This window comes from Purpureocillium lilacinum, assembly GCF_023168085.1.
Source record: "Purpureocillium lilacinum CBS 284.36 DNA, scaffold_2, whole genome shotgun sequence".
In the NCBI taxonomy this organism is placed as follows: Eukaryota; Fungi; Ascomycota; class Sordariomycetes; order Hypocreales; family Ophiocordycipitaceae; genus Purpureocillium; species Purpureocillium lilacinum.
Window position 1 is genome coordinate 1,721,901 of NW_027072112.1, and position 14,786 is coordinate 1,736,686.

Genomic DNA, 14,786 nt, shown 5'->3' on the forward strand with positions numbered 1-14,786 from the left:
AGCATGAACGGAAAGGAAGGAAACGCAAAGAAATATTTAGGCCAGCGGGTGGGTGGGCCGAGCATCGAGTGACAGGCCGTGGACCAAGTACAGGAAGCCAGTATGGGGAGCAACCCAGCAGGGCGGGAAATGCGCACACAAGAGCAAGTCGTGTACGAAGTAGGGACATGCAAGTAAGACGTCGAGGACTGGGCCAGAACCGGGGGGCCCGTGGCCACGACACAGCGCGAGTACTCGTACACGGAGTCCCGCCGAGGCACACACCACTCCCAGGGTACGAAGTACTCGGCAACGACTCCAAACACCATTCCCGTCACGGAACCCTGGGCTGGCCGAAGGACCCAGGCTGGGTTGGACATGGGGGCCAGGCGATGACAGCAGAATTGAGGGGCCGGCCACCTTGAGCGTGAGCATGCCCCAGACGTGAGCTGATGCCCTGCGAGAGCGGACCGGTGATTTGCTGACGGCACAGGCGTCGGCGCAGGCAGCCTGGCAGCCATTGTTGCATCGCGTAGCCCCAGGGCTGCCCGTCCGTTGGTGACTCGAGACTTATAGGCAGACTCGCCAGGATCTCGCAACGTCCGCTGCTGTCCCGGCCGCTGCACACAAGTCCCGAGAGGCTGGATCGGCCATCTCCTTGGGGCTTGGGGCTTGGAAACTACCCACAAGGCCGCCCCTCCATCCGACGAGGCTGCCGACAGGATACCATCGACGGACGACGAGCATCAGGTGCGTTTGAGCCGAGTCGAGCATCTCGGATACGGACATAGGCCGTTGGGCACACGACCCGCGCTTCATTTTGGAAGTCGACGGCCAAACATGATTGCTTCATCTCGCCAGTGCGGGCGTGGGCCGACGAAGCTTGCCGGACGCTGTGTGATCCAAGCCCGTCTCAACAGGGCGTGGTTCGAGCCATGGCGGCATCAACGGCCACGTCCGGGCTCGGCGACGAGAGAGACGTCGGGCTCGGCCAGGGCCACGCGCCCACGGAGGAGAGCGGGCACGCGCAGAGGTGAGCAAAATCGTGTCGTCGCCCTTTGCCGAAGACCCGGACGATCCGGAGCTGTGGTTCCACGGCGTTTGCTCTGTGCTCTGGAGGTAAGCCGCAAGGTTTCGCATGGCACGTCGCTATGGAGGCTGAGCTCAACAATCGTTCGAGGCGACCCACACACAAACTGACTGGGCGAAACGAGGAGGATGGGATGGGATGGGATGGGATGGGATGGGCGGGCGGATGGATGGATGGATACCGTCCTTTACTCATACCTAGGTACCTAGATGGATGGGGGAACGGTACGTGCCCGGTGCCGCGGGAACTGAATGAAGACGCCTTCGGGGTTGTTGCAAGGCATGGAAAGTACCTCCAGTTTACAGTTCTGTGCAAGGTACCCAAATAACTCGCAACTGCCGCATGGGGGTGCGCGGCCACCGACAACGGACGGCTAAAAGAAACGTCGACGAAGGCCCCAGAATGCCACCACCTACTAGTAGGTAGGAACCTCAGGCAAGGCCCTGCAGGCACGGCCCTGACAGCGGGAGTGTTGGTTGCGGGCTCCAGGCGGTAATCCATTGAACCCGGCCCCGCACTGTGCTGTGCACCGCACCTCCCTCAGGTACGCACGCCTAGGTACGTAGTACATCTCCGGATGGCTTGGCGGAGCCCGCCACCCCCTTGGGTTAGGCGGCCTGGACGTGTCGGCTGTCAGCAGCTCTGGCAGACGGTGACAAATATACCGGGCTGTACGGCAAGCACTCGCCGCCGTCTGGGTTTTCCAAAGTCGATGATGTGGCGAGGGCAGGTCGAGTGGGATTTCTCAGCTTCGGAAAATATACCAAGAGGGACAAAAAAAAAACCGAGCAGAAGCGGCAGCATGGCGCCAGCCCAGGCCGAGGCTGAGGGACCTAACTTACACGCTACGGCCAGTAGGCATGCGCAGTGTAACCGTTCAGCGTCCCGTCTCTCGTGTGTCCGTGCGGCCACCGGCAGGAGGCATGGGTTCAAGTACGGGAGGCACTCCAGGCTTTGTGCCAGGTCCTCTCTGCCTCGACAAAAGGCAGATGAGGCAAAGTAAAACGCGCTGCAAAGTACTTAGGTAGTACTTCCAGGTTCGTACATTACCTCTTATCCCAAGACCCTGTACTTCGCAGTACAAGTGTGTTCAGTAGAGCGTGGATGTACATGTACTGACTAGGTGACCTGGGGCGTCGGCCGGCCCATGCCTGGAGCGGGTGTCGATGGCGACCCTCCTCCCCCCTCGGGCCGGTGGGCAGACCACCCCCCCCCCCCCCCCCCCCCCCCCCCCCCCCCCCCCCGGTCCTGGGTACCTTGCGTTAGCTGCCTATTACCTTGGGTTAGCCTGCGCAGCACTGTGTTGACATGCTGGCTTGGCTGGCCCCCGTTTGGCCTGTTCGCCTCCATGTTTACTACCACTATTATGTACTAGGTACCAACCTAGGTTAACGGGTACGTGCTTAGCCTGCCACCATACGCTTACTTGCAAGACCACAAGCGCAACCACAAGTGCAAATCGCGCGCGAGTGCCGCATGCCTAAGCCAAACGTAACCTGTTCAGGCAGGGATCTGGACCTCGTCCAGAAGAGAGGTTCGTTATGCTTTGGAATATGGAATACGCGCAGAGGCTGACCACGTCGCCGCCCGCCCCCTATGTCGCGCGCACGACTCGCCGACAACACCATTGGACGCCTTGCCGAGAAGCTCTCTTGGCTGACACGGTGTCGGTGTCGGTGTCAGCAGGTGTGCAACAGTGTCATTAGCTATTACGAGTTTCCGGGTTCCCCGCGAGTGCAAAGCAAGCGTCCCGCACAAGTCCTGTAGGCACTAATTTACTATACGACACCACGGCCACTAACCGTTGCACTTGATGAGGCTTCCTCCCGGGGCCCTCAAAGGTTAATGTGCACGGCCGCGGCGCAGACACACAGCAGTAGCCCGGGCGCAATGCCATGTGCGTCCGTGGCTTCGGCCCCGGGTAAAGACTCGGGCCAACAGAACACCTCAAACTGCGCCTATTGCGCCAACCACGTCAAAGCTGTTATGATTACCCAGCGAGGACGCGAGAGCGTTCCTGTCGCCGGTGGCGTCAATGAGAAATCTTGCCAAATCCTCGTACACTCGAGCACGCAATCATCGTTGCTACTGTCCAGGGTACAAAGGCAGCGAGGGGCCTTGCATGACCAGGTGGCCCAGGTATATAAAATAAAACACAAGCAACCACCTGCAAACCTGGAACTCAAAACGGCTGCTGGCACACGCATGGGCGTTGCCTGGTACTGCTTCTTATAAGTACGAGGTACCTCTTCAGGAGGCATGCCTCGACTCCCCGCACCCACCGTCCGGTCCACGCCGGCAAGTGGTTCCAGCCGTTCCACAGATGGGGACACATCGACCAAACACCCTGATAATCGCCTTTGGGGCCTAGCTTGGGGTACTCTCGTGTACATGCGTACTTGTAAGCTGATCCTGGTGTGTGTCGGGCCCGCCCCTTTCTGCGACGACAGTGGCACACCATGGCCGCTAATGCTCGTGGCGCACCTTCTCCGCGCTCTCCTTGAATGCGGAGAAGGCCAGTCTTTGCAGTGCCTCGCTTTGGAATCCTCCGGCGGATGCTCGGCTGCTTTGCCTCCCTGCCGCCAGAGTCTGATCCTTGTGAATGCCGCGGCGAGCTCGACCTGAATAGGCGACAGACGCTACAGATTGCCTCAGTAAGATCGATCCCGAGACGGCGAATAGGCTGACCGGTACTTTCCGAGACCCGTGTACGTGATTTAGGCCGTCTTTCGATAACAGGTACAGCTGTTACACGGCCGAGACTTTGACACGCAAACCGAAAGATTTCTTGTCGTCGTAGGAAAACAGTCCCCGCAGCCCCTGGGAAATGCAGGAAAGCAGCTGAGGAGCATTCATACCCGAAAACAAAACGACTCGTCCTACCGACGGTGTGTGGGAGGGTTGGTTGCCCACGTGGGGTTGGAGTCCCTGGCCAGGAGTGAAAAAAGGGCTCATTTGCTCAGGCCAGTGGTGCGTCGTGGTGTGGCGTCTGTTTATGGTGACAGTACTGTGGCAATAATTGTGCGCCAACTCAACGACTTGACCCCTGACGAGCACACCGGAGGGACAAATGATCAGTCCATTTGTCGGCTGTCGTTTGGGGGGGGGGGGGGGGGGGGGGCAGCTAGTCGACTGCGATACGCGTGCCCCTTTTCAACGCCGTGAGCTTGAGGGAAATAGTCTCCACCGGTAATGTTGCTGCTGATGGTCCTGGTTTGGGTTGAGTTTGAGTGGCACGGCCGATCGTGACATGAACCCAAGACGCCCGCGATCATGCCAATAATACGGGCAGCTTCGGCGCGCAGCTTCGGGCTATCACGCCAGGTCTCTGTGGAAGAACGCGAGAGGGAACCTCCAAAAGGCAAACGACCATCTGTCGCGGACACAAGTTGGCAAGATGCTCTGTCCCAGATCTTCTGCCTGAAGGTGGCCCGCCAGAGGGACCTGGTGCAGCAAGGCTGCTTCAAAACCACGCAGGGGCTTTGGTCCAAATCCCGCCGACAGTCCCTTGAAGCTGGCAACAGTATTATTTGTGAGAAGCTCAGATGAAGCCGCCTTGACGGCACGCTGGATCCCCGTTTCCCCAGAAACTGACAGAGACATGGCTGGAGAAGAACTATTCGCCTCTGACGGACGGGCTTTGGCAGGACAACGGTGACCAAGACGCCAAATGGCCCTTTGTTGGCGGTCGCCAGCCCACGCTGCGCAGTGCCACTACCCAGCCAGGGGGACTGTTTCGAGCAAGAAGTCCTTCGCAAGGCTCACCTCGTTAGAGGTGCCACACACAAGGCCAGCCCTGTCGTCGCAACTGTCGAGAGGCTGCGCTAGGATATCCTCGCCAGTGGTAGGATCGATGGCCCTGCCCCCAGCACACTCCATGACCAGCGCCACTGGGCAAAGCTCATACAGGCGACGCAGCTTCGCCCTGCTGGTGGCGGTGACTGGCGACACATACACACCGTGACCCTTTACAAGGGCATGAACAAGGTCCGGGACAAGGCCACCACTGTACCGCAACGTGTATTTGTTGTCCACGAAGTGCGCAATGAGACGCATGTACGACGGAGACTCTGCGGCGGCGCGTAGATTCGCCGGAGCAAAGTACCTCGTCCTGAAGGGCGGCTTGGCAAGACCTACGGCAGGGCGGAGGACGGTGGAGCTCCGGGCGCTCCCGCTCCTCGTGGCGATGGCGATCTCTAAGCACACAGACTCGGATCCCGGGAGACGGATGGCGACGATGGCCGTGGTGCGAGGGCCGTAAACACCGAGGACAGCGGCAACCATCTTGTCCGCCGGAGATTGGCGCAGTGCGGTAGTCCCATCCCAGATGCCAACGATGGTGCCCACGGTCCAGTTGGGGCCAATGATGGAACTTCCATCGAGCGGATCGAACGCAACAGTGTATTGCTCACCGTCGCCGGAAGTCGCTGGCAAGTTGTTGATTGCACGCTCCGTCGGGTCCTCCTCGCTACTAGCCGTCGCAACCACGGGACATCGGGAAAGGGCGGCTCGAAGAATGTCCTCGGCAGCAACGTCGACATTGAGCTGGTCGTCACCGAAGGCATTTGCGGTGCCGGCCAGGGCAACGTCGTATGACTTGCGCAGGGCATCGGCGATGTCGGCGACGCAGTCCAGGAGCTCGGGAAGCAGCGACTTGCAGAGGCCCGGGCGGGCGCTCAGCGCTGGCAGAAGCTGCTCGAGTTGGCGGTCCATGATGATGACGCAGGCGCTTCCGGGGCGATGCGTAGTTGCGCGGTGGGTTGGGTGTCATTTCGAAATGGTGCTTCTCGTGTGCATTTCTGTCGTGGAGTCGGTTGTGGACGTGGCGTGAGCCAGTATCCACACCCGTCAACAACGCACCACTCTTTTGACCCGGCTACGGGCTGCATGGGCGGGAGAGATGATTGCAGGGAATTATGCTATGAGCCTGCAGTGCGAGGTAGTAATACCATCTTGCACCGCAGCGGCACTGCGAAGCCATCGCCGAGGAAGGGAGGTACGTCCTACCTGCGTATCTTAGGTAGCTACTTACCTCGGTCCCTGGTACTTTGCAGCAGTCGGCGGAATCGGACCCGGCGGGACGGTGTCCTGACTCTGCAAATGGGGCCGCTGGCATTGTCGCGCGGCATTGATGCGGGATTCAATTCCGATCCCAGCATCTCGAGCCCTTGACTCGTATAACAACAACATGCCCCAGGCCTCTAATGAAGAACGTCTGCTGAACGCGATGGCCAGGCTCAGGCAGGAGGGTGTCAAATGCTCGAGCAGGCCCGGGCGCAAAAATCCTACTGGGATCCGGCGCGTCTTCGCGGCTGTGACGCTTCGTTCCTTGGTGGTGCCTAGAGTAAGTTGGGTTGGGCGTGCCTGGGTACCTTATTTAATGGCAAATCAACAGCCAGGCAGCCTCGCGTTGCAACTGCCCTGCCCTGCCCTTGGCACTTGCCCGCGCTGCCTGCGCCTTGATGGCACCTGATGCTGCCCCAGAGCCCAGAGCCCAGAGCCCAGAGTCGGGGCCGGCGTGGAGTTGCGGAGTCACGCCCAGAATCGTGGACCCTACAGTAGCCTAGCATGGCTACTCTAGCAAAGCGGGCTGCAAAAAAAGAGGGACTGCGACAGCAGACATGCCTGCGGATTCTACCTACAACCCATCAACTACCGCGAATATTCCCTACTTTTGAGCGCGAAAATCGCAAGAATAAAAACATCAAGCTAATTAGTAGAGCCTCGCGGCTATCTATACGTATTTTATTTCTCACTACGACAGTAGGTTGCGGCCGGAGTGAGGTTGAGAGATTCGCCGTCCCTCTTTTTTTGCAGCCCGCTTGTCTAGGTACCTTCCCACCTGGGATGCTGGGGCTGGCATGAAGGCCTGGAGACGCCGCCACGTGCCGCTGGCCAACCAGGCCGCAGGGCTGAGCTGAGGCGCCACGGCCGAGACGCGCACACCCACGTCATCCGGCCGACGCCTGCCTGCCAGTCCAGGTTCGTGACAGCACGGCACGGCATGAACCTCTGTCCAGCCGGAGCGGGTCGCTTTTGTGCGACCTTGTCTCCCAAAATCTCCTCCCGACAAACAGCCTCACGACGCACGTTGCTTCTGCTCCCCTGACTCCCCCGTTTCCACCTCGTCACGCCTGCACAATGTTATGACGGCTGCGTTTTCCAAGTGTCTGCCCTGTCGGTGGGCTGGCTTTGACGACAACCACCCCCCTCGGCTAGCACCGAGGACGAAGACCACTCCTTGGCCTCGCTCGCCATAACTGTTCCCGATACGCTGCAGCCGCGCCCTTCGTTCCCGACATGGCAGCCCCGAATCATACCCGCGGCCCTGGATGTCGCCTTGCCCCCGTACGCCACCCGACTTTAGATAACGACGTACCTCCGACCGACGCCCAGTTCTTCTACTCGTCCCTCATCCCCATCGACGACCCCTTGTCAACAGGCTCCACTGCCAGCACGTCCGACTCAAGATCTTCGAAGCGGCAGCTTCGCCCCTTCAGCAACGAGGACAACATTGCTTTAGAGAAGGCATGGTTGAGCCTCATGTCGCAGTCAGACCGCCTTCGACACCAGGCCTCCATATCGGATCGCGACTCAGTTCGCCCCGCCCCGGATGCCGCCGGCGCAGAGAGGGACAAGCTCATTCAAATGCTGGCGCTAGATCACTGGGAGAAGCATCCTCATACGGTATCCCCACAAGATGCGTCGCATGCCCTCACGCGGGCTTCCTTTATCCCGTGTTGCACCGAGCTTCTCATGAGTGTCTCGGAAGAGCTGCAAACAAGTTTCTGTAGCTTGTGCAGGAAACATGACCCGCACCTGAGCGTAGAGGAGGTTGCGCGCGACGTTTTCTCGGCCATCGACGCCTTGCGCAAACCCGGTGCCAGTGACAGCCCGGAGCAGGTACTACTGACAAATAGCCCTCTGAAGAATCTCGGTGGCAAGGAGAACGAACCTCTCCAGCGTGCCTATGACGAGAGCTCTGATACAAAACGGCGGCCTCGGTCAACGTCCCAGCTTACTGGTAATTCGTCTCGGACTCATACTCCCAGCAGCGTCCGAGCTCCCTTCCGCGTGTCTCACGGTGATGACGGCATCTCAGGCAAGCCGTTTGTGCGCGTGGGCAGCCTTGACAGCCATCCGCCGTTGGCCTCAACTTCCCTTCCGCGCACCGAGGCCCTCGCTGATGCTTCATCCGCCAGACGGGACGATGGGGGCTCTGCTGATCGCATCACATCTCCAGCGCTGTTGGATCATCTTGAGAACTCAGACGCAGTTGTGTCGGCCGTGAGGAACGTGGCAGAAGTTCCTGTTGGCGTATCTCGCTTGCACAAAGTTTCTCTCCCATTGCTGCAGATGAAGCCCATTTATTGGTCTCCAGTTAACGATATCGCGGTAGTGACAAGGGCAACGTGGTTCTACAGGTGAGTAATGTGTTCCTGGTGAATCCTGAAGCTCCTGGTACTAACACATACGCCCAGAGACACCATGTTGCCAATCGCCCCTATTGTCGCCAACCAGCTTGAAACTGGGTATCAGGAGTTGCGTCCGTGGACGGAGACATGGAACGATGAGATTCGATGCGCCATAGATGTTGGGCCACTGGGTGAGGAGAAAGTCGCTCACTTGCTCTGGCCTCAAGACTCAAATCAACCGTACTGGAACAAGAAAGGCGTCGAGCCTGAAGCTCGTGTTTCCTCGGACCCTTTTTGCGCATCACGCTGCTCCCAAGGCGAAGCCGCCTGCCAAGGTTCAATCGAGCCTGTTTTAAGCGGGCCCGCGATTGCGTTAGGGTCGCCCAACAGGCCCTTTTCCAACTATCACGTCATCTACAAGGACGAGAGGCACGCATTCTTGTTGAAGCCCAGCCTCAAGCCGTCGGCATACTACGGGAGGAAACCTCTGAGCAAGATAATGAAAGGTCTTACTGTCGGTATACCTGTCATCAGAGGGTTTGATCGCCACACGTGGGACCGCCTTCACGAAAAGACGCGGACGACTCCAGGACAGCCCGCTGTGTCAGCAGCTGAGGAGCTTCAGCAAGAAGCCGGCTCCAGCATGTGCATGGCATGCAAGGCAGCCAAGAACGGCAATCAAGTCAACGATCTGATCCTCGTGGCTCATGGAATTGGCCAAAAGTTTGCAGAAAGGGTAGAGAGCTTCCATTTTACCCATGCCATCAATGGCTTCCGAAGGGCTGTCAACCTCGAATTGAACAACCCGCTTGTTCAGGAGGTGTTGCGGAAGGACCAGAGTGGTCTTATGATTCTGCCTCTTAATTGGAGGACTGGTTTGTCCTTTGAAGACGGCGGCCCCGTTCGGGAGGAGGACGAGGCAGCGCGCACGGCAGACTCCTTTGCATTGAAAGATATTGAGCCAAGCACGATTCCAGCGGTCCGGAGCATGATGTCTGATGTCATGTTTGACATCCCCTTCTACATGTCCCACCACAAGGGCAAGATGATCAAAGCTCTCGTTTCCGAGGCAAATCGGGTCTATCGGCTCTGGTGCCGGAACAATCCTGGCTTCGCCGAGAAGGGAAGAGTCCATCTCATCGCGCATTCGCTGGGCAGCGCCATGGCGCTCGATGTCCTCTCGCGTCAGCCAACAAAGGCCCCCAAGCTTGACCTGTCTCGGCCTGAGCCAGAGTCCAACTTCTTCGAGTTTGACACGTGCAACCTTTTCCTCCTGGGTAGCCCTGCCGGATTCTTCCTCCTGCTCGAGCGGGGTACCCTCGTGCCACGACGAGGACAACGCAAGCCCGGAGCTGACCTAACCGACGTTACTGCAAAGTCAGTGGTCGGAGAAACAGGGACCTTCGGGTGCCTGGCTGTGGACAACATCTACAACATTCTTGCCAAGGAGGACCCGATTGCCTACCTGCTCAACGGTGCTGTGGACTCGGCATATGCATCTGGTCTTAAGATTGCCTACTGCCCTAGTACGGCAACGTCATTTTTCAAATCTATGGGGGACGCTGTACGCAGCGTTGTTCCGGGCATGGCACCGGCGTCAGATGCGCTGGTTATGGAGGCAGAACGGCCGCCAACAGTGCGACTGCCCTCGCAATTGGAACTGGAGGTTCATGACTTTAGCCGCGAAGAAATTGCCGAGAAGAAATTTCTTCTCCTCAATGACAACGGCCAAATCGATTGGTTCCTCAAGTCGGGAGGTGGTCCTCTCGAGATCCAATATCTCAACATGCTCAGCGCCCATACGAGCTACTGGACCAACCAGGATTTCATTCGCATGCTTTGCATCGAGATTGGGAGGAAACCCGGCAGGGCCTTCACCGTGCCCGCCATGAGGGCCGTCAAGGCAGGCAAGCGCTTTTACCCCGCCACGCAATAGTACAGGTTGCATTCGTGCCGTGATGAGCCTGGTCCTTTTACATGTGTCTCTCACCATTAACAGCATGCAAGGCGTTCAATCGGGCTGTAGCCGGGTATGTTTACAACAATTAATTTTAAACGCTGAATGAAGGGCGCTTGTGCAAAGGACATTTGACCGATGTTCGCCTCTCTAGTAAATAATGGACTGCACCACTAACGGAATCCGTAACGCCAGGGTGTGTAATGCAAGGGGTCATCGATTGCCCAGGTTCCTGCAGGAGAAGGGTGAGCACAGCCTTCACCGCGGTCGAGCGTGTCGAGTGGCGAGGGGAGGTTGTCAACTTTAAAAGCCATCCAACTCCATCATTTCCTGATCCAGCTCTTCGTCATCGTATTCATAAGTGCTCATTGCGGCGAGGTCCTTGACGGTCACATTGCGCCGCGCTTCTTCTTCTTCACGCTTTCTCTCCACGTCCATCTTTTCTTTGTGTTCTCTGAGGTCTTCGTAGCCCCAGGTGCTGATTCCCTCCTGGTCTTTGGCGCGGAAGGGCTGCGCCATGGTGCGGAGGAATCTCCGCGCGCTGCTCACGGCCATATCGGTGCTCAAGTTGACGTCAGCGTCGAGAAGACCCTGGTTGATCCACTTGGGCAGCTGGCTCCGTTTCTTTTGGAACCGACGGTCGGCAAGAACCATGATACCGTAGTCGTCCTTGCCTCGCAGCACTCGACCCAGGCATTGGGCAGCGTGGCGCATTGCGTCAAAGGACAGGAAGTCGTTTTCCTTGATGCGATATGTCTCTCTCAGGAACTCGAGCCTTGCCTTCAAGATGCGTGACTCGGTATACTGAAAAGGCACACCTATGCAAAGCACGGTACGGCCGTACTGGTGGTCGAAGTCGATTCCCTCCGAGACCTTTCCTCGCGCGACACAAAGCAGGATCGCGCCTCTGCCATTGCAGCAGGCAGTCCGATACGTCTCAAGCGCCAGCGAAGTCTCCTGCGCATCAGGCGTTTCGACCAGGATGAGCTTGTATTTCCAGACCTCGTCTAGGATGCCCATGCCCTGCCACATGCTGATGATGGACTCCATATACAGGTAAGAAGGGAAGAAGACAACCAAGCCATCAGGTGTGATTTTGGCGAACTCGGTCAAAAGAGTGCCATAGTTCCGTACCACGCTCGGTTCGTTTCGGACCTGGAAACTAGTCGACACGGAGGCCTGGTCGCTGCCTCGAGTCACAATCATGGGCAAGAAGGACCGCCGGGCCAGGGTCATGCTGTACGACTCCTGAATGACGGTGGAGAAGTCCAACATCTTTGGATACATCTCCAGCGGAGAAATAGTACCCGACGTGATGATCACTGAGTAGAATCTCTCGAATACTGGACGAATAGCAATCGCCGCATCCAGGCAAGTGAAATGCAGAATGGGGTTGGGAACCTCGGCAGTGTCGGACTCGTAAGGTTCGAGAATGAGCAGAAACCCTTTCTCGTACGTAGCGACGAGTGTGGCAAAGGTGGCGACTTCTTGGAGAGGTTGGTAGTCCTCAATGTTTGTGAGTTCCAAGGTTCGCACGAGCGATGTCAGGCGCTCGGCGCAGAACCTGAGCGGTTTTTTTTCGATGAAAGTGTGCTCTTTAAGGTGCGCCAAGAAAGAGGGCGGTGTCTCTGAAATGACCTGGCGCACTTTCATGCGAGTCTGCGAGGAGATCCATGTTAGGTAAGGCCTTCACAGATTCGGAGAGCGACCAGACCTTGAGATACTCAATGAACCTCTTGAGGAATGCAACGAAGTGTTCTGCTCGCCTGATGTTGCCTGGCACAGCTTCCTTCAGAAGGTCCTCGGGCAGAACTGGAGCGTGGCCATTAACACGTTGTCGACGTCAACCGATTTGATTTGCGATTCATACCTGGATTTGACATAAAAGCGTCCTCCTGACGCGCTTCGTCTGCCTCGCGGAGGCCCTGGACTAGCTTCTGGTACTCGTTTTGAAGCTGCTCTTGATCCGTATCTCGCATGTCTGAGATTTTCTGCTCCAGATTTTGCGCACCACGGGTGGCTCTTCTTAGAGAGTCTTCGGTGATATCAGTGCTCAGCGATTCGATGCAAACGTTGTCAATGTTGTGCGCCTCGTCGAAGACCACGATGCAGTCTTTAGAGAAGTCTCGGGAAACCCGCTCGGCAATCTTCGGATCGAGCAGGTAGTGATACGAGAAAATGACGACATTGCAGTATTGCATCTAGCAGCCATGTCAGCACAAGTGAACGGAGTCCTGGGATATCGACCTACCATTCGGCGCGCAGTGAAGTATGGACACTGCTTATGTTCCTCGCCATAGCGCAGAATACCGTCAAAGGTCCATACCCCGTTGGGTATCAAATTGTGAGGTTCTAGCAGGTCCAGGTTCTGAGGGAGGGGGAGGTCAGTCTTTTAAGTTTGGAGCAAAAACAGACAGGGCGGTAGTGCTGCCCGACGCACATCATGGTAGACGCAGAGGTCGACGCTCTCGCCGCGATCCTTCTTTTCCTTGACGAAGCCAGCAGTCAAGCTCCTGCACCGGGCATCGACAACGGAGCCGCTCTTTTCGCGCTTGACCGAGGGGTGGAGGCACAAGTTTTTCCGGCTAGTGAGACCGAGGCCACGGAAGTCTTCTTCGTACCCAAGCTGGTCGGCGCGGTACTTCATCAACTCCTTCAACTCAACGAGGGCCTTTTCAATCTCTGACATGGTCCCTTGAACAGACGTCAGGCAGGAACGGCCAAAGCGCATGGCTGGTGTAACATACGCGAGCAGTAGATGAGCTTCCGCTTCTCGGGCATGTGTTGCTGATAGGCGACGATGAGGGAGAGGAGCGAGACCGTCTTTCCTGTTCCCGAAGGCATCTCCAAGACGCAATGACCACCTGCATCGAGGGTTTCTGGCGATGTTACAAGACCTGTTAGTAATGCAGTGACGGCATAAGCCACGCAAGTCCGCGGGCGGCAGCGTGAAATCGGGCAACACTGACTTTTGAGATCGCACATGTAGCTGGCGATTGCGAAGGTGTACTTAGTACCGATAGCTGTTGTGAGGGGAGTTGAGGGTAACCAACGCATATTGTTCTACCACTAAGTTAGTGGACTGGAGAAGAAGTGTAGTGCCGGGCACACGCACCGGGGTAAATCCTTGGATATGGAAACAGGACGGGCAGGCCGCTGGGACAGGTCAGCGAATTCAAGCAAGGCGGGTGCACAGTAGCGGGACGGCGTCCATACTCGATGTCAAACTTCATCTTTGCGGTCGTCTGCGGGATAGTTTCCCGGATGACCTTGGCTGCGCGGACAGCGTGCACGAATGAGGCGACGTGAGGCCGTGCATCTGGGGTGACGTGAACAAGGCCTTGTTCGGGAGCCAGATGATCGCGAAGTCACGTGAGCAAGCGGCCCGCTCTTCGGAGCCCCGGCGTTATGGGGCCCGAAGTCGTGACCAAGCCGTTTCGTTTCATCGACCGTCCAAATTCCTCGTACGAAGTCGTGCCGTATCAGTGTCGTCTCCCCGAGGTAGATGGGGCTTCTTCAGCGCTCGGCCGAGAAGAAGATTTTAGAGAGGCGAAGAAGGTGTCAGGAGTAGTGCATTGGTTGAAGGACGGCATCGCGGCGTGCATGACTTGACCTGTTGGATCCCAGCCTGCGCTGGAACATCAGCCCGCCGCGACCGGCCAAGGATCCACGGACAGATCTGGCAGACACGGGCTCACGAGATCGGTGCAGATTGCACGATCCACCGGTCCCATCCGTCCGGTGGAACCCCAACTGGCTTCGACAAACTCCCCAAGCTCCCTTCATCCCCATGACGCTGAGCTGCTGGCCCACGGCTGCATGCCGTCGTCGTCGACGTTGTCGCAGGCCCAACAAAGCAGATACGTAAATCGGAGGGGCCAACGCGCGCTGGCCGGAACACTTGCCATGGACTTGGCGACGAGAATTAAGCGCCGGGTTGCCGCATCCTGGAGTGCATGAGCAGACGGGTCGCCAGAGATTGGCGGGCTTGCAGATGATGCTCACTGTCAGCGAACTGGTCTCGTGCGCTAATGCACAATATCGGGGGGTTGCGCGGGGCAGCCGGTCCAACACCACCAAGCCCGGGCTTTGGTGATGTGAATAGCTGCCACCAACACTCAGCGGCGGGCACAAACGGCCATGACATTCCAGGAGCGAAAAGCTTGAGGGCTGCTGACCCCTGCCGAGTGCCTTGTGAAGCCCCCCCGTTCATACAGCCAAGTGCTTCGTGCAAGTTCGAAAGATGGCGACGCGGCCCGACCCAACGTGCATGTACGAACAGCATTCTCTACGGTCGAAGGCGCAGACGTTGCGGCGGTGCGACCCGCCATGAACTGTGCGCACC

General features: G+C 57.8%; 3 protein-coding genes across 3 annotated transcripts; 1 reads left to right on the forward strand and 2 right to left on the reverse strand.

The window, feature by feature from the left end:
* Nucleotides 1-4,783: 4,783 nt before the first annotated feature.
* PLICBS_002316 (uncharacterized protein) lies at nt 4,784-5,782 on the reverse strand (the record flags this gene model as incomplete). The annotated part of the gene is made up of 1 exon (XM_018321963.2): nt 4,784-5,782. The coding sequence occupies one exon, from the start codon at nt 5,780-5,782 to the stop codon at nt 4,784-4,786; it is 999 nt and encodes a 332-aa protein (XP_018179443.2).
* A 1,587-nt stretch (nt 5,783-7,369) lies between these two features.
* PLICBS_002317 (uncharacterized protein) lies at nt 7,370-10,420 on the forward strand (the record flags this gene model as incomplete). The annotated part of the gene is made up of 2 exons (XM_018321965.2): nt 7,370-8,493; nt 8,551-10,420. 2 exons carry the CDS (start codon nt 7,370-7,372, stop codon nt 10,418-10,420), a joined length of 2,994 nt encoding a protein of 997 aa, XP_018179445.2.
* A 324-nt stretch (nt 10,421-10,744) lies between these two features.
* PLICBS_002318 (DNA-dependent ATPase of the nucleotide excision repair factor 4 complex) lies at nt 10,745-13,285 on the reverse strand (the record flags this gene model as incomplete). Its single annotated transcript, XM_018321966.2, has 6 exons — nt 10,745-12,100; nt 12,156-12,253; nt 12,312-12,642; nt 12,693-12,809; nt 12,882-13,135; nt 13,189-13,285. The coding sequence occupies 6 exons, from the start codon at nt 13,283-13,285 to the stop codon at nt 10,745-10,747; spliced, it is 2,253 nt and encodes a 750-aa protein (XP_018179446.1).
* Between the last annotated feature and the right edge of the window lie 1,501 nt (nt 13,286-14,786).